The sequence below is a fragment of the Puntigrus tetrazona genome, chromosome 4 (assembly GCF_018831695.1).
Source record: "Puntigrus tetrazona isolate hp1 chromosome 4, ASM1883169v1, whole genome shotgun sequence".
NCBI lineage: Eukaryota > Metazoa > Chordata > Actinopteri > Cypriniformes > Cyprinidae > Puntigrus > Puntigrus tetrazona.
The window spans coordinates 21,517,394-21,544,938 of NC_056702.1; the positions used below are offsets into that span (position 1 = coordinate 21,517,394).

Here is a 27,545-nt window from a genome sequence, read left to right on the forward strand (position 1 = left end):
CTCTTTAATGAGAATAATCAAACAGGCAAGGTTCGGTAACAATAGCTGAAATAACACAGGGCAGGCAGAGTCAGGCAATGGTCAGAGTCGAGGTAAAGGCAATAGGTCAATGGGTAGGCAGCAAACGACAACACAGAACAAGGTCAAACACAGGAAACCAACGATAGTGCAAACACTTAAAATTATCAGCCAGAGCAAGGATAAGACTTCGCAAAGAGTTCTGGCTGGTTGCAGCTTAAATAGCAGTCTTAACAAGGTACACCTGGGCAGGTAATTAGAGCTGGAAAGAGGCATGATGGGAAATGTAGTTCCGGGGACTAATATTCTGGGCAGGGTTCCCTCCGGTGGCCGTCGGAGAGAGCCACAGAGGCGTGGTTCATTACACTGTGATTACATTAACTGCAAAACTCAGAAAAAAATATTTTCAAATAAATTCATTTTATTTTATTTATTGAAAGATAATACAAATTTACTGTTGTTACAATGTTTTATTAAATGCTGTGATAAATGTCATATTTTATAAAATCAGAAGCTCATTTCATTCTTGTTTGTATTATGAATATTGATTCCTCACATCAATTAAAACCTGATCAAGTTGATTTATCAGTGCAGAAACAATAGAGAAATCAATGACATATTCTTCATCAATTATGTTTGTGACATTTTTACATTGAAACAGAAATAAAACAAATGATTGATGAGACACTACACACACACACACACACACACAGATCTTTCTATTTCTGACACATTTATTCTTTTATATCTATTTTTTAGATTAATTATTAAGTCTTATATTTCTGTTTTTATAGAAGTTGAGCTGCAGTATTAGTGTCTTTAAGAGACTCATAACATCTCACTGTTACTGATTCATCATGCAGCTCAAAGCATTCTGGGTAGAATCAACACAGTTTCACTGATGATCCAGAATAAACCCAAAACCCAGGACAGAGTGTCTGAGTGAATGTGGTCTGGACTGTGTGGATGAGTCTCATTGTGTCAGAGACGCTGAAGAAGGACAGAGTTCCTGCGCTCTCATCCACATAAACTCCTACTCTGTAGATATCTTCATACACCTCTGTTCTTCTTCTGCTGATGATGGGCTTCATAGAGAGATCAGTCTCTATCTTATTGTGTCTGAATGAGTATCTGTGAGGAGAGCAGATCAAACTCCAGGACTGATCATTAGATCCAAACCAACACTCTTCACCCGGTCCCTTCCTGCTGATGTTCTTATATGACAATGATATAAACACACGTCCACTCCACTCAGTCTCCCAGTAACAGCGTCCACACACTCTCTGTCTACACAACACCTGATACACTTCATCAAATCTGCCTGGATGATCAGGATACAGCTGAGACTGAGACACACACATCACCTTTCTGTTCTCCTCAGACAGAATGAGTTGAGTGTTTGCTGTGTTTGGATCCAATGTGAAAAAATACTCATCTGAACACAAGAACAGAGACATTTATAACACAACAATCACTGCAGTGTGTGTGTGTGTGCACCTGGTATTTATCACGTTATAGGAAAAATTGTCTCCACAGGTGTAGGAATACCAATAAATGTTGACCTTGTGGGGACAATTTTTAGGTCCCCATGAGGAAACAAGCTTATAAAACATACAATATAATTTTTGAAAATCTAAACATAACAGTAGTTTCCTGTAAGGAGTAGGTTTAGGTGTAGGGTTGGTGTATGAAAATAATGTGAATGTGTGTCTGTCTGTGTGTGTGTGTGTGTGTGTGTGTGTGTGTGTGTGTGTGTGTGTGTGTGTGTGTGTGTGTGTAGACATACATTTCTTAATTCCGGCTTTGATCTTGGATTCTCCTCCATGATCCACACTAGAAAACACACACAGATTCAAAGCCAGTAAACAGCAAAAAAAAAAAAATGTTGCTATGCACTTGCCAAGGTACTCCATGTGGTTGCTGGAGTGTGACAGAAGAATTGAGTGAAACAGTTGTTTATTACACACTGTATACTGTTGATAACTACAGACAGAGCAGACAGTCAATTTGATATATTACTAAAATTATCTTCACATCGCTGCTGAGTTATCATTGCTCAAATCAACAAATCAACACACTTCACATTTAAAAATTATGAGAAGTGTTTTAAACTTGAGTGCTTTGTCTGCAGCCATTACAGGCAGGGAAACCTCCATGGGTGTGTGTGAGTTGGTGTGTGTGTGTGTGTGTGTGTGTGTGTGTGTGTGTGTGTGTATATATATATATATGATGTTGATTTTAGTACATTTGATGATGTTACTTTTCTTACATGAATACTTTTTTTTTAGCATTACCCAAAGTGTTGTCTCTTCCTTTGTTGTGGCTTGCAAGCCAGTCATGACAAATGGGAAAATATTATTGTAATAAAGGGACTTATTTCCTCTTTCTCGCGTTGAGGATTGTTGAAAAAGTTGTGGCCCCAAAATTTCCTGTATATTTGATCTGCTCAAACATTATTGTCAGGTTCTGTTGACCCCAAGGGATTCTGCCTTCATTATATCCATCCAGCCATCTTCAACCGCTTATCTGGGGCCGGGGCCTGGATGCAACAGTCTAAGCAGGGACGCCCAGACTTCCCTCTCCCCAGACACTTCCTCCAGCTCTTCCGGGGGAACACCGAGGTGCTCCCTGGCCAGCCGAGAGACATAGTCCCTCCAGCATGTCCTAGGTCTTGCCCGGGGCCTCTGCCTGGTGAACCAAGCTCCTGCTCTTATCATACAGGGACCGGACAGCCCTTAACAATGGGCCCCTGACCCCATATTCCCAGAACACCCCCCACAGGACACTGCAAGGACCCAGTCGAATGCCTTCTCTAAATTCAATGTCCAGGACAAAAGCCGCATTGTTCCTCCTGAAGCTGAGGTTCGACTATCGGACAAATTCTCCTCTCCAGTACCCTGGCATAGACTTTCCTGGGGAGGCTGAGGAGTGTGACCCCCTATAGTTGGAGCACACCCTCCGATCCCCCTTCTTAAAAAGAGAAACCCCCACCCCGATCCAAAAGTACTGTCCCCCACGTCCATGCAATGCTGCAGAGGCGTCAGCTAAGACAGCCCCACAACATCCAGAGACCTGAGGTACTCGAGGTGGATCTCATCCACCCCGGTGCTTTACCACCACAGAGCTTCTTAACAACCTCTGTAACCTCCCAATTAAGTCAATTCAGACCCTCCCCTGAGTCTGGATTGAAGGAGATTCTCAAAGTATTCCTTCCACCACCCAACAATGTCCTCAGTCGAGGTTAGCAGATTCCCACCAGCACTGTATACAGTGTTGGCAGGGCACTGCTTCCCCTTTCTGAGGTGTCGGACAGCTTGCCAGAACCTCTTTGAGGCCATCCAATAGTCCTTTTCCATGGCCTCACAAACTCCTCCCAGACCCGAGTTTTTGCCTCCACAACCACCCAGGCAGTCCTCCGCTTGGCCCACTGGTACACTGCCTCAGGAGTCCCACGAGCCAACCAGGCCCAATAGGACTCCTTCTTCAGCTTGACGGCATCCTTTACTTCTGATGTCCACCACCAGGTTCGGGGGTTGCTGCCATGACATGCACCGGAGACTTTACGGCCACAGCTCCGGACAGCCGCGTCGACAATAGAGGTAGAGAACATAGTCCACTCGGACTCAATGTCTCCAGCCTCCCTCGGGATCTGGTCAAAGTTGTGCCAGAGGCGCGAGTTGAAGATCTCCCTAACAGGGGTCTCTGCCAAACGTTCCCAACAGACCCTCACGGTACATTTGGGCCTGCCGAGTTTGTCCGGCCACCAGATGGTAATCAGTTGATAGCTCCGCCCCTCTCTTGACCTGAGTGTCCAAGACATGCGTCAGAGATCAGATGATACAACCACAAAGTCCAGCCCCAGGCCTGGCTCCATGGTGGGGCCCCAGCTGTGCCGTACGGTGACGTTGCGACTCTGTGATGTGTTCTTTCCACAAGTCTGGCTTGTCACCTAGGACCTGCTTGCCTTGGGATACTCTACCAGGGGCATATGGCCCCGGCAACATAGCTCCTAGGGTCATTCAGGCACTCAAACCCCTCCAACATGTTAAGGTGGCGATCCCAAGAGGGGCTTCATTACAGGGTTTTCTTATAATGTTATGAGCTTTAGCCACAGAAATGCGTCCATGACTTTTCAGTGGCTCATGAATCGAGTTGTTGCTGGGCTGCAGAGAGTCGCTGTTTATTTAGATGATGTGGTTGTTTTCAGTGATTAATGGGACCAGCACTTCATTTTATAGTCGCATTAATCAGCTGAGCCGTTCTAAAGAGGCTGTTCTAACTGTAAATCTAGCCAAATGAGAGTTTGCCAAAACTACTGTGACATACCTTGGTAGGGTAGTCCCAGGTAAAAAAAAAATTGTACACTTCCATAATGTAATTACAATGCTCTATTTTCGTGCACAATTTTTTTAATTAATATACAAACAAATGATCCTTTTTTAAGATTGTATTAAAATTTTACTTCTTAAGTATACGTATGTTTGTAAATATATGTATGTATGTTTGTGTGTGTGTGTATGTATATGTCTATGTACATACACACACACACACACACACACACACACACATATGTATATATTTTCAGATAGGTCTTGGAGAAGTTATTCTTGACACTCCTTCTGGAACTAAATTTGAAAATAGAAAAATCTAAGATCTTCCTGCTAGACATACTTTAGTTTGTCCAATGAGCAAGTTGAGTCCTCCAGTTTTTCAGAGAGTAGCTTGACACCTGAATCTCCAGGATGATTGTAGCTCAGATCCAGCTCTCTCAGGTATGAGGGGTTTGAAGTCAGAGCTGAAGACACATAACCACAGCCTTTCTCTGTCACTAAACAGCCAGACAATCTGAAAAGCAGTAGTCCACATGACAGTCAATCTCTTTCACATATATTTATAGCCATTTCAGCCATGATTTATTCTTCTATGGTCATGTCTTAAGGTCAATGTTAAAAAGAATTGTATATGAAAATGTGCACATACTAAATTGTATGGTGGAAATGGAAATTTATAAACCAGCTTCTGTTTGTTGTTGAAGGCTTTTTCCAAAAAAGTCTTGCATAGCTAGATCAGGAATTTACCAGCAATGATAAGGGGTTGATATTGTTCATGTTTTCCTGCTGCACTGTATTACACACGTATTAGCTGTTTGTTTGGGTAACAAAAACATTTAAAATGTTCCCTTATAAAGCTGGTCTGCCTCAACTGTATAGCAGTGCATGTCAGGGTCAACTGGTTATTAGGATGTCCAATTAAAAAAGGTTGTTCAAACAATGATTAATCTAATATTGATTTAATACAACTGCTCAATAAACCAGAGATTAACAGTACATGACTCACATTGTCTGACTTTAGCCCAAATTAAAACAAGATTATTTTTACATTTATAGATGAAGTAAGAATGATCGTGATATTTTTTACCATAAATATAATAAAACACATGTTTAATTAGTAATATGCATTGCTAAGGACTTCATTTAGACAACTATAAAGATGATTTTCTCTATTTTTTGGTACCCTCAGATATGCAGACTTTCAAATATTTGTCTCTAGCCAAATATTGTCATATCCTAATAAACCACACATCAAAGCTTATTTATACAGTTTTCAGATTATGTATAAATCCTAATTTTGTATATAATTATAAATCCTAGTTTTGTGGTCCAGGGTCATATATATAAATTAACCTTAGTTGGACTGGATAATTATATATAATTACATTGCAGGATTTACAATTTGATATTATGCTTATACATATTATGCTTATTTGTTTATTGAAAGCATTTACCTCAGAATTTCCAGATGACAGTTTGGACTCTTCAGTCCTTCAGAGAGCAGCTTCACTCCAGAATCCTGCAGGTCATTGTTACTCAGGTCCAGCTCTCTCAGGATGTTTGAGTTTGAGGATTGTAAAACTGAAGACAAACTTCCGCAAGACTGAGCAGTGAGATTGCATTCACATAGCCTGATTGAAGAACAAAACACACTATATTGAGCACAAAATTAAATTTTACTGTACTATCAATCACAACATTCTCTTGAAGAGACTAGAAAACTATTTTGGAATTAGTGGAAGCTCCTTAACATGGTTCAAATCATATCTATCTGACCGCTATCAGTTTGTAGCAGTAAATGAGGAGGTATCATATCATTCACAAGTGAAATATGGAGTACCTCAAGGCTCAGTGCTGGGGCCGTTACTTTTCCCACTATACATGTTACCTCTGGGAGATATTATCAGGAGACATGGTGTTAGCTTTCACTGCTATGCTGATGATACTCAGCTGTATATTTCAATGCACCGGTGATACACACCAAATTGAGAAACTAACAGAATGCATTATTGGACCTAAAAACCCCACATGTAATAATTTAGAACACAGTTTAAAACTTGATGGCTACTCTGTTAATTCTTCATCATCAGTTAGGAACCTAGGTGTGCTGTTTGACAGCAATCTTTCCTTCAAAAACCATGTTTCTAGCATCTGTAAAACTGTGTTTTTTCATCTTAAAAATATATATTCAAACTAAACACCTCTGCACCATCACATGGAGGCGGGGGACTGGCAGACCGGGGTGGTGGTTCCTCTCTTCAAGAAGGGGGACCGGAGGGCGTGCTCCAACTGTAGGGGGATCAAACTCCTCAGCCTCTCTGGGAAAGTCTATGTCAGGGGACTGGAGAGGAGAATTTGTCCGATAGTCCAACCTCGGATCCAGGAGGAACAATGCGGTTTTCGTCCTGGACGTGGAACACTGGACCAGTTCTATACCCTCTGCAAGGTACTGGAGGGTTCATGGGAGTTTGCCCAACCAGTCCACATGTGTTTTGTGGATTTGGAGAAGACATTTGACTGGGGATCGGTGCAGCTTCCGCAGTAATGCGGTCGATGTACCGGTCTGTCGTGGTGATGAGGGAGCTGAGCTATAAGGCAAAGCTGTCGATTTACCGGTCAATCTGCGTTCATACTCTCACATGTGGTCATGAGCTCTGGGTCATGACCAAAAGAACGAGATCCCGGATACAAGCGACCAAATTTTTTATTTGCTCCGTAGGGTGGCTGGACGCTCCCTTAGGGTAAGGAGCTCAGTCACTCGGGAGGCCAACTGAGGTGGCTCAGTCATCTATTCCGGATGACTCCCGGATACCTCCTGAGGGAGGTGTTCCGGGCATGTCACTAAGACACGATGGAGGGACTATGTCTAGAGCTGGAGGAAGTGTCTGGGGAGAGGGAAGTCTGGGCGTCCCTACTTAGACTGCTGCCCCCACTGCCTGGCCCCAGATAAGCGGTTGAAGATGGATGGATGGATGGCTTGTTTGCATTTGTTAAGCTAATGCATTGTTGGCATACTCTAAAATTATAGAAATAGCTTGTGGTCTGTTAAACTGCAAAAGACAGATTAAAATGAAACAGTGAGCACTTCATAATGGAACTTTTTATACTTTACATATTAAGTTTTTATTTAGCTTTACATTAAATGAAATGCTGATTTTTTTTTTTTTTTAAGTTACCAGTTTTCGATTTTTATGAATTACTGAGCCCAGTGGTCAAAAAAAATAAGAATGTTAGAAGAATTTTGGTTTTGGTATATTTTTTACTGCAAAACAACACAATAAATGGCACAAGTATTGCCACAAAGTTTGAAGAAAAACAAATCTGAAGAAAATGCAGCAAAATTCTTATGGGACTGATACACAGACCACACAAAGACCTCTTCGACTGGTTTGGAGAGTCTCCTACAACTTTCCTGTTTACTGCATTAATTAAAAAACATGCTTAATCATAAACTTGGTCAAGTTTGTAAAGTGTATTGATCTTCAGTGTTACCTACCAAACTGATCTGGATTCTTTGACCAAAGGTAACAGATACTGAAGAACTTCATCTCCTGTATGTTGTTCTCCAATAAACCTTTTTAGATCAAAAACATCCATCTTCTGCTCTGATGTCAGCAACACATAAACCAGAGCTGACCACTGTGAAGAGGAGAGTTTGGTTTCTCTTATTTCTCCATATTTCAGATAACCCTGGATCTCCTGCATCAGTGAATAATCACCCAGTTCATTCAGACAGTGAAACAGATTGATGGATTTCTCTGAATTTCTCTGATTCTTCCTGATCTTGTGTTTGATGAACTGAACTGTTTCCTTTTTGTTGTAGGAGCAGCTTCCTGTCTGGGTCAGTAGATTTCTTAAGAGAGTATGATTGGACTCCACTGATAGACCCAGAAGAAATCGCAAGAAAAGATCCAGGTGTCCATTCTTACTCTGTAGAGCGTCATCCACAGCTCTCTGATGGAGCTTAGATAATGACCTCCTCCGGTTTAAGGCTTTAGAGAAAGAACTTTGTATGGTTTGGTCAAACACATTTGTCTTCTTTATTGTTAAGGAGAGGTGCACATATAGAGCTGCTAGATGTTCCTGAAGGGTCAGATGAACGAAGCAGAAGACTTTCCCTTGAAACAAGCCCAGCTCCTCTCTGAAGATCTGAGTGCACAGTCCTGAATAAACTGATGCTTCTGTCACATCAATGCCACACTCTCTCAGGTCTTCATCATAGAAGATCAGGTTTCCTTTCACAAGCTGCTGGAAAGCCAGTTTCCCCAGTTTGAGGATCATGTCTTCATCTGTCACCTTCTTCTCATAATCTTTCTCATGTTTGATATTGGTCTGAAGGATCAGGAAGTGTGTGTACATTTGAGTGAGAGTCTTGGGAATCTCTCCAGTCTTTGCTCGACTCAAGATCTTCTCAAGAACAGTGGCGGAGATCCAGCAGAAGATTGGGATGTAACACATGATGAAGAGGCTCCTGGAGGACTTCAGGTGTGAGATGATCCTGTCTGCCAGACTCTGATCACTGATCCTCTTCCTGAAGTATTCCTCCTTCTGTGGCTCATTGAAGCCTCGTACCTCTGTCACTCGATGGACGCACTCAGAGGGGACGAGATCAGCTGCTGCTGGTCTGGAGGTGATCCAGATGAGAGCAGAGGGAAGAAGATTCCCCACAATCAGGTTCATCAGCAGCACATCCACTGAGGCTGACTCAGATATATTACACAGTTTCACTTTGCTCTTAAAGTCCAGAGACAGATGACACTCGTCCAGACCATCAAAGATGAACAACACTTTATATTCATCGCTGGATATTTCCATTTCTTTAGTTTCAGGGAAAAAGACGTGAAGAAGATCTGAAAGACTGAATGTTTTGTCCTTCATCAAGTTGATTTCTCTGAAAGGAAGTGGAAATATGAGCTGGATGTCCTGATTCTCTTTCCCTTCGGCCCAGTCCAGGATGAACTTCTGCACAGAGACTGTTTTTCCAATGCCAGCGACTCCCTTTGTCAGCACAGTTCTGATGTCTTTGTCTTGTCCAGGTAAAGGTCTGAAGATGTCACTGCATTTGATGGCTGTGTCCTCTGTTGCTTCTCCCCTGGATTGTGTCTCAATCTGTCTCACCTCATGCTCATTATTGATCTCTCCTCTCTCACTCTCTGTGATGTAGAGCTCTGTGTAGATCTCATTCAGCAGTGTTGTGTTTCTCTGCGTCGCTGTTCCCTCACACAGACACTTAAACTTCTTCAGCAGATTTGATCTAAATGTGTTGAGGACTTCATGACTGTAAGATAAAAATCAATAAGCATAACAGTTTATGTATTCTGTTGGACATCTTCAAATCATATCTCTTACAGAAATGTTCTACCTGAGAACAGGCCGTATATCTCGTCTCTTAAAATCTAAAGACTGAATCAAAGATGTCTCTCTCTTCATAGACACACAGCTGGACTCTGTTTCTGATCTCTTCTGATGAATTGAACTAAAACAGAGAAAGATTCAACTTAATCACAGTAGGTAACAAATCAGCTATTTATTATTATCAAATTCATAAAGAACACTTAATAATTATTTTATACAAAGTATGACAAATGACAAAAAAACTTAAATTTGATCATGTATGATAATATAAATTGTATAGTTCATATTGTTCACTTCATATAAGTGTCATACCTGAGTCCAGGCTGTGAATCTTCACTCTTCAACAACAGTGGCGGATCCATAGACCAGTCACTCTTCACAGACACACAGCTGGGCTCTGTTTCTGATCTCTTCTGATGAACTGAACTAAAACAGAACAAATTTATATTCTCTTATTTCTACAAGAGAAAAGCTTCATTGTGTTCCTCAAAATACCTGCAGCCTGGAATATAATCTTCATCTCCAGATGTTTGTGTTTCATTCATGATGGATTTGAAAAGTTTGATCTCCAACACTGACTCTAGATGGAAATGACAAACAATCACAAAAATTATGATAACTAATTAAACATCTTAAAATGTAAAAATGTTTAACATAACGATTTATAAGCTGTTCATCAACTCTGTATATTTACAGTCCATGTACTTGGTGGCCAACTGATTTTCTTTTTGAAATTAAAAATCCAAAGGTATTCCAGAGGGTAGAACATATTCTGGCAATGTTCAAAGATGAATAGTTTTATAGAAGCTGTATAAGAAGTATTTTTGCTCTTTATGTTCCTAATTCATTCAAAGTTCTTTTTTTTTCTGGGAGATATCCCTAAAGAAGTTTAAAAGCACCTACGAAAGACAAATGGTTAAAAATAAAAACAGTCGAGGAAATGGAAAGACTCTCAGATTGCAAAAACAAATCTTTAAGCACAAATGGAGCAAATGCAAAAAAGCTTTCTCCTATACAAAATAGCTGTTTTTATATTGTTTCAGGGAAAAGTATGGCTGTTGTTTCACTGATATATATATATATATATATATATATATATATATATATATATATATACATATATACATATATATATATATATATATATATATATATATATATATATATATATATATATATATATATGGTATCCACTATTATTATTATAAATTTATTTATTTATTTATTTTTACGTTCTTAAAAATAATGTTCCTTGTTATGATTTTATTATTAGAATGCATATTATATTTTAAATTTTATAATTTAATTTTTGGTCTTATATAAATATGTTTTTATGTTCTCTCTTGTAGTCAACAAAGTAAAAAAAAAGAAATTAGAAAGCAAAAATCTGTAATCGAGTGCTTTCTATTTTTTATTTTTTTATTTTAATTTCACACACACACACACAAACAAACACACACACACACACACACACACACACACACACACACTATATATATATTTATTATATATATATATATATATATATATATATTTTTTTTTTTTTTTTTTAATGTTTATAGCACATTAGAGTGAATCCTGTTTGTTCATATTTGAATGTTTCATGATTAAGACAGTATTTAATCTTTACTTACATGAATAAGGAAGTGTCTTTCTGCTCCACAGCTGAAGACTTGCTTTGATCAAAACGTTCAGTTTCTAGACAACTTCTGAAAATGTCTTTGCTTTCCCTTAATGTTCACTTATCTTGCTACATGAGCTAATGAAAAAGATTCATGATCTTCTTTTCAAAAGTGAGAAAAGTATTCCTACGATCAAGTGTAAACATCACAAACTTTCTTTCACTTGCATTTTGTCAGCAAAGTTGTAAAACCTGTTTGGAGCACCGCAAGGCTACGGTATCCACCCACTTTCAGATGCGACCCAATGAGAAGTTTGTCATTTTCCAAATAAATTCAATTAAACAGTCATAATTATACATGACTTATCTCACTAGAGCTTAATTAATTTCAAATATATATTTAACGGTTGTATTGATGGTCAATTACGGGTATTTTTTACATTTTCCCTCTTTCTATTGGTGCAAATCACACGCTGTAAAATTGTTGCTCAGTCAGTCAATGTTAAGTTTAGGACCTTCATGAAAATAGTTCGAACATCAGTTTCTTATTAAAAAGGATGTATCGGATGACTCAAAATAACCTTAATCCATAACAACTACAAATGAAGCCTGACACTAATGTTGTACTTCTGCTTGCTTTAGATGTGATCATTGAACTAGAGGTTCCAAACACATCTCTCCAGAGAAACACTCATGCAGTAGATTTCTACCGTGTCTGACACAGTAGATGCACAAAGTGCTGAGAGGATTATGCAACCGGGCATTCAAACTTTAAAAAAACTGGAAACCTGACAGACCGGACAGACAAGAACTTTCCCATCAGTAAGTTCAGGGAAATAAAAGGAGAAGACTGAGTAATTCATTCAGTAAATAAACCCAGAAACATTTACAGTTCCATTCCACATCAGTCTGTGTTACTGGTGGGCTCTGCAGTGCTTGAATATCAAATTGTAATTTCAGATTCTCCAAGCATTACTTTTGTCTCTGGGCCTGTTTAAAATTAAGATGGCAGGTCCTTTTATCATACTCATCTCGTACAGGGTAATGCTCCAAGAAGGCACTGTGAAAATGTAAGATTTAATCTTATTTTTGGTGCTGTTCAACTGGATTGTCACCACTTTTGTTCCTTGTCACACACACAGAAATACCATGTTCCCTCTTGAAATGTTCAGTTAAACTTTTGTATTTTAAAAGGTGGGTGGCTTAAAAATGTATAATTACATTTAAAGTGTGTACATAAATGTATAATACAGAATAAATGTTTCAGGATAAGAACAGAATTTAAAACAGAATTTTAAAACAGAATGCCAGGGCTATCATCTTTAATATCAAGCAATGTTAAACGAAACAACCTGAACACTCTTCTAAACTTGGTTGAACAGATGAGGAAAAGGGTGTTTAATGTCAGGGACACAGCTGCTCCATTCAGAGATTGTAAAATCTAGTGAATGTATTAGGTGTAACCCAACCTGCAGCTCTACAAATATCTGCTAGAGGCGCCCATTCACCAAGGCTGCCATGGCAGCCATGCCCCTGGTGGAATGAGCTCTCACTCCCAGCAGGCATGGACAGCCTATGGCCCGATAGGCCATGAGAATCGCATCCAATAACCAGTGGGAGTCCCAAACCCTTGTGATTGAAGTGAGCGGAGTCAGGAGGGCCATCTTCATAAAGAGGGCACTAAGCTCGACTGACTGAAGGGGCTCAAATGAATCTGCCTGTAAGACCATGGCGAGCTCCCAAGAGGGAATGAGGCACAGCCTTGGAGGATTCAACCTTCTGGCCCCTCCTTCGTCAAGGCAATCCGTCAGAGAGGGCCTGATGCCCGAAGCGTGAGAACCAGAATAAGCGTCCAAAAGGTGAAGCAAACTAGTCAATCAATCAATCAATCAATCATTTTTATTTATATAGCGCTTTTAATAACACAGTTTGCATCAAAGCACTGTACAGTATAATGTAGAAGAGTACAGGGATGTATAATGACGAGAGTGACCAATTTCTTATTAAATGCAGAGACGGTCTCCGTAATGAATTCAACGTTAAATCACTAGAAGTTAAGTGTCCCCAACCAAGCAAGCCAGAGGCGACAGCGGCAAGGAAACAAAACCCCATCCATACAGAATGGAGAAAAAAAAACCTTGGGAGAAACCAGACTCAGTTGGGGTCAGTTCTCCTCTGACTGGACGCCCAGCACTTAACTTCCAGTTCAATTTTAAACGCAACTGTGTCAGATAGTGTAAATGAGTGTGTGCGTGTGTGTGTGTGCATCAGGATCTGGTGATCTGCACATCTAGGTTTTCTGGTCTCTGATGAACATAATCTCTGTGTGCTGATCCACCATCTAGTCTGGATACAAACTGTGAAAACAGATTGAGAAAGAGACAGGACTAATATTAGCATAGATGCCATTCTTTTTACGATGTCACAAGTACAACATATTTTAGGAGTAGTGTTCCCAGTTCCAGCAAATCTAAGTAGTCCACCTGTCACTGGCCGAAGCGACTCCAAATTAGCTTGTCCATCGTAAAATGAAGCCTCCAATCTCCTCTGAGTGAAACCTGCCATGAGGTCCGCTGTATGATTGAGGTCAATTGGGATGTGAACGGCATGCAGAGACCTGAGTCTGTGCTGGCTCCATAATAATATGCAAGGGGTGAGGACACCACCCTGGTGGTTGACACCGCATGCTCGTCGCACATGGTACCTGAGTCTTGAATGCAGGGACTCGACAGGAACTGGTCTGGCTAAATCCCAATTCAGGATTAAATTCATGTTGATACAAAACATCAAATTAAAGCTTAATCTCAGAGTAAAAAATACATAGAATTGCATAAAGTATGGAGACACACAGCACACTACGGGCAGATCTAGCTACAGAAAACTCCTGTCATGTTTTGTCACTTTCCTTATATACACAGACCAGACAAAGAAATCTTAAGATCAGTTACCATAAAAGACCTTTTGGTATTTAGATTCCCGTGCTCCAAGGCCACACCTGGCTTGATATAGATCAACATTCTCATAGCCTTAAAAAAGGACACACACCCTCCTCAGCAGAAAGTTTTTAATCTCTCATACTACTTTCACAACTGTGAATTTGAGACAGATTTTCCCATCACACTGGGACCTCTAAAATGACAATTTAAATAAATTGGCTCCTTCCCTGGTCTCTTGGGCCAAACTCTGAGTGGGGCTTAAGGAGATGACCTCTGTCCAGTGTTGCAGTTTTCCTGCACAATTGGGCTATTTTGAAAATGCAGTCACAGGAAAAATCACAAAGGTGCAGGTTGTGTTTTTTGGGGACTTTATCAAGTACCGTGCCACAAAAAGATTAGTTTGTAGACAAAGAAAATTTAAAGTGGAACAGTTTATAAGTGGAATGAATACTTGGCAACATCTGCTGCTGCATGTAAGTGAACGTGTGTGTCTACAACCGATTTGTAATACAACGTAGCATTACAAATCAAGCGTTATGTGAGTTACGACAACGTTCTTGGTTATGCCGACATTTGCCAGTTGTAGAAGCATCTGTTGGTCTGTGGGTGAACAAGAAGCATTTATAATGTCAGGTAAATAGGGAAAAATGAAGTGGATCAGAAGTGTGCCAAATGACGATAAAAAAAGGGTTCAACAAATATTGCAAATGTCTAATTAGAGCTCACTACAGAGATCTGTTAACTCAGTGAAGACATGTTTTTGTTTGTCCTTTATTGTATAAGAATTGTATAAGTGTGTTATAAGAATCTTATTTGGTTTCCAGATTATATACTATGTTGCAATTTGGATTTATTCACTTGGTCTGCATGCAAAGGAAGTAGCAAAATCAATAAACGGTATGTTTACAAGTGGTATGCACAATTAAGAAAATTATGACACATAGTTAAATATAAAAATACAAAATGTCATAATTCCCATCATAAAATTGCATATATTAATGATTTTAAATGAAATAACAACAATCTTCTGTGCATTTGATGTGCAGGCCAGTCACACTTGCTAATAATGCAAGTTTGATTATTCATTTGTTTATATAAGTTTGTATCTTTGTGTTGTAAACTAGTGGGCCCCCTAGTGTGCAACAATGCCAATGATCGGGCATAATAAGTGTTTTGTCTTAGGAGACCAGTTTTTTTGCTGAACAGGCCTCTTTTCAAAATGTGTGAATAGAATTTGAATCAACTGATGCGTGAATGTAGCCATGCAAGTCCTATGCACATTACAATATTAACATACAGTAAGTTCATAAGACCATACAATTGCAAACGAAATGAATTAAAAAAAAAAAAAAAAAAAACTATTTAAGTTAACCTTTATGTATGAAAGTTAATGATGTGTAATGGATTTGAATGATTTGAGTAATTTAGACCTGGATGTTTTTATGTTCAATACCAGGGAAATGTGTCATCCGGTTGCAATAATGAAGGTGTGGTTGTATGTTTGGGTAAAGGGAATGGATGATGTCTAGCCTACCATAATTTGTGTTGTGTAATTTAGATCCAGATTTTTACGCTAATTATTTGTTCAGTACTATGAGGTGTGAATGACCCCTTGCAGTATCTCCACACCCATCTCCTTATTGTGTGCAAGTTGGTGTAGCTGAAACCAGGCATCCTTGTGGATTTTTTTTCCCAGGGTTGGCAGGAGTCGACAGAGAGAAGCAGCTAAACTTTGAGCCTTTTCACATATTGCTTGAAGACTGGTGGATCTTAATTTTCCTGTAATGGCCACAGTTTCAATCTAATTTGGTTTAGCTTACAAAGACATGTTTGCAACAATTCAATCTTCATTTGCTCATTTTCAGTATTTTCTCAGATGCTTAGCTTAATGACCTATACGAACAAAACAAACCAAATACAAACATGATTATATAAGTCACTACACACAGCATAATTTAATATAATTTAAGGATGTAAGGAGGTGAATCAAAATGTGTATATGCATTAAGACTGATCTGAGAAGCGATATCCAAAGGAACAAAAGGACTTCAAAAAGAGAGTAAACACCCCACCCCCCCTGTTGTGTTTATGACACCTTCTTCAGCTCTGCTCTTCCTGCTTCCCTCTTTCTGCCCAAAAGACTTGGTTTAAAGTTCATTAAGAATAAGGCATTATATGTCATGTGTCTTATGAACCTATTGTTCTTCACTTTCATGTTTGGTCTCATTTGAAAGGTCTCAGTGCAATTGGTAAATTGGTCTCAATTTCACTGTAATCACTTATATTATGGAGAAGATTAGAACTTGATAGAACTGTGTTCTGTTGGGAAGGAGGTGTGTCCTCCTTTTGGGTCTCTGAACGTGTTCCAGCCAGGTGTGACCATGGAGCACGGGAACCTAAAAACAAAAGGTTTTTATAACAACTTTTATAACTATTTGGTATCTCTTTGTCTGGTCTGAGTATATAAGGAAAGTGACAAAACACAGTAAGCGCGATTCTGTAGCCAGATTGGCCCGTAGTGTGGTGTGTGTCCTCATACACTACACCATGTACTTTTTAAAGACCAGGTATACTGACCTTTTAAGTTTGTTTTATTTTGTTTTGTGTTATTTTTGTACTGCTGATCAGTTGTGCAAATGTTTATCAATTATACCAATTTGGAAACTGTTCTTGCCTGGCAAAATAAATGTTAATCTTGGTTAACTTATAATATTGTCTGAAATAACTTTTCTAGTAGGTTAGTGACTTCTGAGGTTTTCCGCATTGTTGGCGCGTGCTAGGGTGAGTCAGATCAACGATCAATGGATGGAGCCGTCTTGAGATCTTGACTTCTGGCCACCAAACTGGCTTAGCATGCTATTACTTAGGGAACGCATAAAAATTACTCTTTTGAGTCTATCGAGGAGATGGCTGCATTAAGGTAAGCGATCTACGGGGTAGCCTCTGACTAAGACCTGGACTAGCCCAGATGTGTCGTGAGTCTGTTCTGGCCAAACAAGGTCTCTAAGCGACCCAGACTCCTAACGAACAATAAGTAGAAACTAGGAAATATTATAGTTAATTAATGATCCAAATTTAATCACAACTAGAGGGATCAGCAGTTACCTTTTAATAAATATAAATAAAATCATGAAAGATTGAGTCAGATAAAATTATGTATAAGGTCAGTATTATAATTGGAAACAAAAGATTAATAAATATTAGTGATTTTTAACAAGACGCAAAAAAAAGAACGAACACGCATTGACCTTCGACCAGGGCCTCTGGATTCCGTTCTGCAGGAAAAGGGGGACCCTTACAAGGATTTAACTCATTTAAACTACAACAGTATTAGGATATTGTGACAAGTCGGCTGCCCCTCCCCTTTATTGTCATCATCTCCCCGTCCTTTATTCGCCGCCCTTCACCAGACTCCCGACGGGAGTGGGCGTGTTTGAGAGGAGGGGTGTGGTATTGGTCAGTTCTGGCGGCGTGTGACGAGGCACACCTTGAGTGAATTAAGCCTCTACCTGACCTCTCTAAGCCACTACCTGACCTGCACTTCCCCTGCAGCACGACGAGGACACCAGTTCCCCCGTTTATTTGGACACTTTCTCCCTTGGACACTTTTTTTGGTACCTTGTTTTGTCAATAAAAAGCCTCTCCGAAGCCTGACGCCACGCACCCTGTGTCTGTCGTTGGCTCCTCCCGTCACACTGGTGGAGAATGCGGGCAAGGCGGAGCTTAGACGTCACAGTTGGGCAACATCTGATGACGTCACCCCCTCTCACTCGTACCCACGCCGGGATGGAGGAATGACGGAGACTTGCTCCCAGCCACCAGAAAGGGTAAGTGACGCTTGCTTTACTGTTATTTTACCCAGTGGTTGGTTGAGCTTGCCGACTAACTCCCGGTTTCTCTGTCCCGGTGCGAGAGGGGAGTTGGCCGGAGAGGAATCAACAAGGACACCAGTTCTCCCTTTTTATTCGGACACTTTTCCCCCTGGACACCTTTTCTTTTAATAAAAAGCCTCTCCGAGGCCTGACGCCACGCCCACTGTGTCTGTCGTTGGCTCCTCCCGTCACAATATTCACAAGTTAGATTTTAACATAGTGTATGATTTTTTTTGTGTTTTGTATGGATAGCTATCAAACTCAAAACTTCCTTGATCCCCACTCTTCCCAGTACATCTCAGAAGAAGAGAGTTTGGACTCGACTTTGTGCCCTTGCATCATTAGGTCTTTCATTGACCAGATTAGCTGCGGTATAAAGAAAGGTCCCCCCAAGACATATTATCATTAACCCTCAAATTCTGGAGGGCTCGCTTCAACAGACGGACTGCTGCTTCTGCTATTCCATTTCTTTGAGAGGAACTTTTGTACTACGTCTGGCTGCTTCCACTTCTAACTTTACTCTGTCTTGTGGATCTTGGAATCTGTGAAGAATTTTAAGAACAGACTTTGCTCCTATGAAATTTGATTCTGAGTCTGACCACAATTTCCTTGAATGTACCCTTAAAGCTGTAAATCTCTGATATGCTAGCAGAAATCCTTCAGTTGAATGATCCACATATCCACATGAACAGCTCTTGGGGCCATACAACACGATTCCCCAAACTTTTAGTTCCACCCTCTTCTTTACCTCATTTTTTACCACATAAGGTCCAAATAAATACAGGGTTGTGAACTCAAATGGTGCAGCTGGCTCTGTCTGCTCTGATGGAAGGCCTTCCATAGCCTGTCGGCACGTTTTGTTTGTGCCTTTCTGGAAGTCACACAGCCATATATGGTCTTCTTTGCTAGCATGCAGCCCCTTGACAATGCTTCTCAATATACTTTCTAAGTTTGGCTGCATAAACGTTACCACACAATTCAGCCTTAACTGCTTCCCCTTTCTGATCCAAAAGGAGTTAATTTGGCCTTAGATTCAACTAGTCTCACCTCAATGTCCTTGTCTGATTCCCACCTGAAATATGCCACAGCTCCATAGGTCTTATCACTTCCATCAGAGAATGTAATTCCCCACGGTCTTCCTTTCCAGCCTGCAAGTGTTGAACCTCTCACGAACGTTACCTTACCAAGTTGCTTATACTCTTCAAAGAACTTGATGACTTCTTCACTGAGGCTTTCAAACAGTAGTTTATCCTATATATCTTTGGTTAAGTTTCCACATCCTGCTTCCTGAAAGGCCTTTCATACAAAGGCCCGTTCCAGCAATTAATTATATCCTCAGTAAGCTTGATTGCTGCTCCTCACTCCGCCATTTCATGGACTTGCCATCCTGACTCCCTCTTAAGCTGCTTTTCTGTTCTCAGAATTGTTAGGCAGAAAATATTCATAGTTCTGGGTCTTTATCTATGATTAGCTCACCTTACCTCTTCTCTGACATGTCTTGGGTTTGAGCAGTATGGGCTGTAAAGAGAATTGATTAGAAACCTCAAGTCTCTGGCTTTGAGTCGTTTTTTCATCAGGAAAGCCCGATAAGCTTTAACCAATGTAGGTTGAGCCAGAAAGAGAATTGATTATTTCATCTCCCGAGTCTTTCAAACTAATTCTAGTAAAGAACCTTTAGGATATTGCATATGCACGAACCGAGACAACTTGTTCTTCCTGAGTCACATTAAAGATTTGCTCAAAATGAACAAATCGCTCAAGAACTGGTCAATATTGTTTGTCAGTTTGACCCTGATTGAGCAGTGTTGCCAACATCTTTTAATGGAAAGTACCTAAAGCCAACTTGAAAAGTCGCTAATTGACAACATATGTTAATTTGCATAAACTTGGAGATAATTCACATAGACGAGATGCAGAAAGAAAATTACTCCGTACCGTTGAATTATTAAAAAAATTAAACACAAGGTGTAACAGCCACTTTGAGTCAATTATTCCTTACTTAATTATCAAGTACATAAATAAGGCAGTGACATATTGTAGTTTAGTTGTAATCTTTCAACTCACTCACATTTATATGTAAAAATTTAACAGACTTGTTTCATTCACTTGACCACAACATGTGAAAGATCCCATGCATTTACTCTTTCCTTGACAAAACTGGGACAGAAGTGGTCGAAAGTGGACAAAAGAGACAGGGATACAGGAACAGTCTGAATTTGAGATCCTATCAATCAAAACACATTTTAAACACAGGTGAAAATAAACCCATGGCTGTTTTGAATTATATCAATGGTGCTTCTGTGAACCTCAAGAGTGTCTTGTTTCTGCAAGTCTTTCCACAATGATGGCAGAGCAAAGGCTTCACTCTGGTGTTATTACAAGACCCATGTCACACTGTTCATTTATCAACACAGTTCTCTCTCATATGTGAAACCTCATGTGGTGATTACATGCTGCTTTATTTTTGAAACTCTTTCCGCAGTGACCACATGTAAATTGCTTCTCTCCATTGTGACGATCTATGTGCCTTTTAAGGCTTCCTTTTTGGCTAAAATGTCTTCCACACTGTTGGCAAGTGAAAGGCTTCTCTCCGGTGTGAGTTCTTATGTGATCTTCCAAGTGTCGTTTATGATTAAACCCCTTTCCGCACTGAGGACATGTGTAGGGTTGCTCTCCAGAGTGAAGTCTCATGTGGTGTTCAAACTGTTGTTTTTGGCAGAAACTCTTTCCACACTCAGAACACATGTAGGGTTTCTCTCTATGAGTTCTCATGTGGACTTCAAGACTTTCATGTTGATCAAAACTCTTTCCACACTGATCACACGTGTGAAGCTGCTCTCCAGTGTGAATTCTCACGTGTCTGGTAAAGATTTCATTTTCAGTAAAACTTATTCCACACTGTTGACAGGTGAAAAGATTTTTTCCAGTGTGAACGGTTATGTGGGAGTTAAGGTTTTCTTTCCGGTTGAAACCTCTTCCACACTGTTGGCAGGTGTAAGGCTTCTCTCCAGTGTGAACACTCATGTGTCTGTCAAGATTTCCTTTTTGGTTGAAACTTCTTCCACACTGTTGGCAAGAAAAAGGCTTCTCTCCTGTGTGGATTCTTATGTGGTCTTCTAAGCGTCCTTTATGACTAAACTTCTTTCCGCACTGAGGACATGTGTAGGATTGCTTTCCAGAGTGTTTTTTCATATGGCTTTCAAAGCGTAGTTTTCGACGGAAACTCTTTCCACAGTGAGGGCATGTGTATAGTTTCTTTGTATGAGTTCTCATGTGGGCTTCAAGGTTTTCATGTTGATCAAAACTTGTTCCACACCGACAGCAGGTGTAAGCATTCTCTCCATAGTGAACTCTCATGTGTCTGTTAAGGTTTCCTTTTAAACTGAAACTCTGTCCACAGTGTTGGCAGATATAAGGCTTCTCTCCAGTGTGAACTCTCATGTGTCTTTTAAAACCCCCTGTTTGACTGAAACTCTTTCCACACTGTTGGCAGGTGAAATGCTGACTTCTTCCTGTCTTTTGAGTCCTTTTCCTTAAAGTCTTTTGAGTCTTTGAACAGCTAAATGTTTCTCCAGTTATTAAATCATGGTCTTTCTCGTCTATTTCATTCAGTACTTCACACTCCTCTTTTAGTGCCATCAGGTCTAAGGAGAAAAAAACACAAATAAATGTTAACCCCACTTTAATAAGAAAAACACAAGACATCAGAACATTAAATTATGTAAAGTGTCAAAGCTAACATACAACTACATCCATTATCCACTAAGAAACTGAAAAGGTGTTGCATGCAATCTGAGAAACTCATATTTTGGATGTCTCATTATTTAAGCTCTTATTATCAAACTGTTGGGTGTTTCTCAAGTAATCCCCTAACCTAAGCCCAAACCTAAAACTCATTATCAGGAAACAGGGTCTGTCTATAAACGCCCTGGTGTAATAACTCCAATTACTTTGTTGCAGAGACCTCCTCGCACGTCCCCACTGACACGGTACTGCCGACATGCACTGTATGATCTTAATTATTGCCAGATTAAAGTTTGGATTTACTTTTCTTGGTTTGTGCTTAAACTAACAGAAAACATTAGATGTATTTCCACTCTGTTTTTGTCAAATTTGTTCAAGTGAAATAATATAATCCAAATTTAAGTTTACCATGGTGAAGTTGGACATTCTGGCAGATATGATAAGAATTATAATTGGTGTTTATATGATTTATGACATCAACATTATGATACTTCCATCGTCAATATACTCACAACTCTTACAAATGACATGCTTTTATCATCTGACCGTGGTTATATCTCATTATTAGTGCTATTAGATCTTAGCGCTGCATGCAAAGCTATCAACCACCACATTCTATTGAATAGAAAACTATGTTGGCATTATATCGCTCATAAGTGAAATATGGAGAATCTCAAGGCTCAATACTAGGCCCTTACTTTTACACTTTACACGTTACCTCTGGGAGATATAATCAGAAGACATGGCTCTAGCTTTCACTATTATGCTGATGCTACATATTTCTTCACGGCCTGGTGATACACACAAAATTGAGCAACTAACAGAAGGCATAGTTGATATAAAAAACCAAACTGGATGATAAGTAACTCAATACCACATTCTGAAAAAACAGGTGCTAATTATTGGACCTAAAAACCCCACATATAATAATCTAGAACACAGTCTAACACTTGATGGCTGCTCTGTTAATTCTTCATCATCAGTTAGGAACCTAGGTGTGCAGTTTGACAGCAATCTTTCCTTTGAAAACTGTTTCTAGCATCTGTAAAACTGTTTTTCCATCTCAAAAATGTATCCAAATTACGATCTATGCTATCAACATCAAATGCAGAAATGTTAATTCCCCACGGTCTTCCTTTCCAGCCTGCAAGTGTTGAACCTCATGACCTTGAGGTTAGAATATTGTAATGCTTTATTGTGGTTGTTCTGCACACTTGATAAACTTTAGCTGCTTGATGAACAAATGCTTGATAAACAAATTTTAGAGTCCTTACTAAAACTAGGAAGTATGACCATATTAGCCTGGTTCTGTGAACACTGCACTGGCTCCCTATTAAAGATCAGGTAAATTGTATAATCTTGTTTATTACGTATTAAGCCTTAAATGGCTTAGCTCCTCAATACTTGAGTGGGCTCTTATCACATTATCGTCTTTAAACCTAATCTAACATAACTGCATTTGAACTAGATCATTGAACTAGAAATTAAGTGATGGTCATCTCACCAGAGGAGAACTGGTGCCAACTAAGCCTGGTTTCTCAGGGTTTTTTTTCTCCATTCTGTATGGATGTGGTTTTGGTTCCTTGCTGCTGACCCCTCTGGCTTGTTTAGTTGGGGACACATAATTTCTAGGGATCGTTGATTTGCAGAGTACCTGGCTTGTACTTTTTGCGGGTCTCTGTGAGGGGTGCTGGAAAGTGCTCCAACCAGAGACTCTGCCGTTCTTCTGGGGGACTTCAGCGCTCACGTTGGTGATGCTAGTGACACCTGGAGGGGCGTGATTGGGAGGAACAGCCACTTGATCTGAACCCGAGTGGTGTTCTGTTGTTGGACTTCTGTGGTAGTCATGGTTTGTCCATAACGAACACCATGTTCAAGCACAAGGGTGTCCTGACCCCTATAAAGTAGATCAACAACTCCCACCTCCTGCAGAGCTTTGACCGGATCCCGAGGGAGGGCTGGAGACATTGAGTCCGAGTGGACTATGTTCTCTGCCTCCATTGTTGACGTGGCTGTTCGGAGCTGTGACTGTAAAGTCTCCTGTCTACTGCCTACTGCCTGTCGTAACAGTAAGCCACGAACCCGGTAGTGAACACCGGAAGTAAAGGATGCCTACTTGTACTGAGGGAATCTGCTGACTTCGACTGGGGATATTGTCAGGTGGTGGAAGACTTCAAGGATCTCCTCAATCCCACCAATGCATCTTCCACTGAGGAAGGCTGCTCCTCCACATTGAGAGAGGCCAACTGGGCCCTAATGCCCAGTTTAGGGACACTAAACACTAACAAAACAAAAAACAAACAAAGCTACAAGCGCTCTCTTGGGTGAAACTATAACAATAACATATCTGGCAATCTCTGTGCATATTTACATTTGTGCTCTGGAGAGCATCGATTGTTTCTGATCAGTGCAGCCAGTCACAGACACATCTACTGAACCAGACTGAGATGAGTGACAGACAGTTTTTTTTAAAACATTTTAAATGTAAGTCACGTGAAGTTTATTTTAGTAAGCCTTTTTCTTCAAGCTTCTGAAAAATGAGCGCATCTTTTTCATAATATTAGCACCCCTTAATCTGTATATAATTCTAAAAGCTATCCGTCCCTTTTTTTTTTTTTGTGCAAACTATCACTTTAAAAGGTCCTACATTTGATATAAAAAATCTACAGATAGCTAGTTATATAATGGTACCATTTGGAATAACATTTTTTTTCTTAAACACTCCTCTTTGGACAGAACTTTTCTGTTGGCCACAAATAAAATAACTGACTTTTACCTCTGTAAATTAGTTTGTCACCAATTTAAAACAGCTGAAATCCTTTACAAAAAGAAAGCTGCAAGAGTGAACAAAAACTTGTGCCAAATAAGAGTTAACTTGGACAGTTCGGCTTTGAGAACAAAAACCAACCTGTTTGTTCTTCAGTTTCTTCATGTTTGTCTCTAAACGTTTCATCGATGCTCACGTCTTCCCTCTCCTCTTTAATAAACGCCATCTTTTAATAGAGTTGTTCTTTGTCCTGTTTAAGGTGAGAATAATTAACAGAAAGAAAAGAAAAGTTACATCTCACATCAGCTCCCTAGTTCAGTAGTTAGTGCACTGGCAAGAGATGACCTGATTAGAAAAACATTTAAAACTTTATTTTGCACTTTTGATTAACATTAGGTGTTTAATGAACAGTATACTACATTTAGTCGCTATTGTACTTTAAGAAATACTTTTTTAAGTATTTTGTGTTTGTTCTTGTTTTAAAGCAGCGATCGACGATTCAAAACAGCGAGTCATTTTGATTCAATTGACTCAGAGTTCCGAATCGGTGTTTACGATGATCTGAATCACTAAACAGAACTAAATCACACGCAGCGTGGATGCGCTTTACTCACGCACAATATTATTACAGAAAATATCACCCAATAATTATAAAGCGTGCCTCGTTTGTAAACCATATAGAATAGCTTTGGACCCGTTTGTATGAATTCAAACACTTTAAATGATGACCACAAACCTTTCTTCAGCTGAAACTCGGGCGCGCGACGCAGCCTTATGACGTCACGCCACCAGATCAAAATAAAAATCCCCAAAGTGTTTGAATATTTACATAAAGAAAATGCACACTCGTTCATTCATTCACGTATTTATGGGGACATCCATTTCCACAATTACTTCCTGTGTTTATTTATACATTTACTTAATTGTCTTATGTGAACATTTATTTTTTTATACCCTTCTTTGTCAGCAAGGGACAAGTTCTGACACCAGATATAATTAATCTGAACATGGAGCACTGTATTCAGGTTTTAAAAGCCCAAACTGAATGCAGTTTTAGGATATAACAGAGTTTTGACCATTTGCTGACCATTTACACCATCGTATAATAAACAGTAATAATAAAGTATTTATTTTTCCCTATGAAACATTTTGACTCGCCAATTTTTGCTCTACCAATCTGCACTAACTGTGAGTAAGTTTTTCTCTTTAGAGCGTTTGAAGGCAACTCAATAAAAACGTTCAAGCCTATCTGGTCTTAGCTAACGTGTGAAAGTGTGGCCACACTTTACCGTTTTTTCAGCGAGCCCTTTGCCTATCTGTATATCCGTGGGTCCCGTATTGCTCAGTGCCTCGGTAGATAAGTTTCCACTCGTTTAGCGAGTTGTGTCTTATACGGTTTTGTGGACCATATCTAACTGGGCCTGGCTAACGTGGTTTTGTTTGGTGTGGTTGTATCATTTTCTGTGATTGCTGTCTTAAACTATTATAAACAGATCCGTTGACATTGGTTATGTTTCACAAGACCTAAAAGTAGCTGCCTTCACTCCAATCCTTAAGGATTTTCAGACTAATTTCAGACCAATATCAAACCTCTCTTTTGTTGCTAAAACACCAGAGAAGGTAGTCTTACTTAGGAAAACATAATCTTTATGTTTCAATCTGGTTATCTTCCCAGAAACAACTGTTGTTAATGATCTCGTTCTGGTTTCTGATTCAGGTGCCCACAGCGTCTGGTTCTCCTTGATCTGAGGGCATCCTTTGGTACTGTCTGCCACACTCTACTTCTTTCTCAACTACCTGCTATAGGTTTTACTGGTGCTGCTCCTCAGTGATTAGGGTTTATATAAAATATCATATATTTTGGATAGACAGCAATTCGTTAGGATAGATAAGAATAGACCTGCACTGTCACTATTTCTTGTGACATTTTAATATTACTTGCACCTAATGTAATGGTCTAGTGACTCTCTCTCTCTCAATAGGTATATTTTAGGTTCGACACTACACGCAGATGTCACAGTTTGGGACATACCGGAGTTCGGAGGTCATGGTTCGATGCAATTTCGGTACAACTGGGAAAAAAACTTAATTTACTATGCTCCGTTTCTTTACTGGATTTTGACATCAAGACTTCAAAAGCTTGTTGCTTTTGTTTAAAGATAGAGACGTACCGTCATGCTCATTTGCATGTTGTTGTGGGTTTAGGAGAAAGAGAAACCAACAGTAACACAGGGAAAGTACTAAATTATTACTACATTACTATAGTAGTAAAGCGTTTATTATTCTCTCAGTGTCAAGTACTTTATCGTTTCATAAAATGTGTGCTCAATCTAAGAAAACCCAACACATGGCAGAAATGGTAGCTATTTTATATATCATATGGGTTCAAGCCATTTCCAAAACAGTTTTTATTTTGTCCATAGCTTGATCATAACAGACGTTATGGCGCTCTGAATTTGGCAGATAGCTATGGGATTTTTGAGAAAAATGGGCTTCCCTTCATGGGTTTAACGAGAGCTGTAGAGCTATACTTCATCATTACACAGATTTTTACAAAAAAACACCTGCAAAGGGAAATGAACTGAGCAATGTACTGCAAAGTTCGCTTTGAGAACGAAAACCAACCTGTTTGTTCCTCATTTTTTTACTCTGAATGTTTCTTTTGATGCTTATGTCTTCTCTCCCGTCTTTGCTTGTTCTTCAATGTCTTCATGTTTGACTCTGAACGTTTCTTCACTCTCCTCTTTAATCAACGCCATCTTTATAAGTGTGTGTGGCGTGGATCGCTTCCCAGCAGCGAGTTTGTCTGTGTGTCTGAACTATCCTGAAAAAGAAAAGAAAGAGATAAATCCTGGATGTGTCTTAATCAGCTCTTATGACACCATTTTACATGTATAATTT

The 27,545-nt window shown here is 39.6% G+C and overlaps 2 protein-coding genes across 2 annotated transcripts; both read right to left on the reverse strand.

Annotated features, from left to right (window-relative positions):
• Positions 1-79: 79 nt before the first annotated feature.
• LOC122342973 (NACHT, LRR and PYD domains-containing protein 3-like) lies at positions 80-11,553 on the reverse strand. The gene is made up of 9 exons (XM_043237212.1): positions 11,339-11,553; positions 10,200-10,284; positions 10,017-10,130; positions 9,712-9,825; positions 7,846-9,627; positions 5,804-5,980; positions 4,690-4,863; positions 1,805-1,851; positions 80-1,453 (listed from the first exon to the last, which is right to left on the reverse strand). The coding sequence occupies exons 2-9, from the start codon at positions 10,247-10,249 to the stop codon at positions 903-905; spliced, it is 3,009 nt and encodes a 1,002-aa protein (XP_043093147.1). The 5' UTR covers positions 10,250-10,284; positions 11,339-11,553; the 3' UTR covers positions 80-902.
• An 8,375-nt stretch (positions 11,554-19,928) lies between these two features.
• On the reverse strand, positions 19,929-24,896 carry LOC122343039 (gastrula zinc finger protein XlCGF57.1-like). The gene is made up of 2 exons (XM_043237341.1): positions 24,786-24,896; positions 19,929-21,777 (listed from the first exon to the last, which is right to left on the reverse strand). Exons 1-2 carry the CDS (start codon positions 24,868-24,870, stop codon positions 20,555-20,557), a joined length of 1,308 nt encoding a protein of 435 aa, XP_043093276.1. The 5' UTR covers positions 24,871-24,896; the 3' UTR covers positions 19,929-20,554.
• Positions 24,897-27,545: the final 2,649 nt, after the last annotated feature.

Bases quoted from the DNA above. Each gene is read 5' to 3' on its own strand.
- LOC122343039 (XM_043237341.1), bottom strand. From the start codon at position 24,870: ATGGCGTTTATTAAAGAGGAGAGGGAAGACGTGAGCATCGATGAAACG. The intron at 21,778-24,785 runs GTTGGTTTTTGT...TTTTCTCCTTAG, and splicing joins AGAAACTGAAGAACAAACAG to ACCTGATGGCACTAAAAGAG.
- LOC122342973 (XM_043237212.1), bottom strand. From the start codon at position 10,249: ATGAATGAAACACAAACATCTGGAGATGAAGATTATATTCCAGGCTGC. The intron at 10,131-10,199 runs GTATTTTGAGGA...GTTCTGTTTTAG, and splicing joins GATTATATTCCAGGCTGCAG to TTCAGTTCATCAGAAGAGAT. The intron at 4,864-5,803 runs GTAAATGCTTTC...ACTGCTTTTCAG, and splicing joins TGTCATCTGGAAATTCTGAG to ATTGTCTGGCTGTTTAGTGA.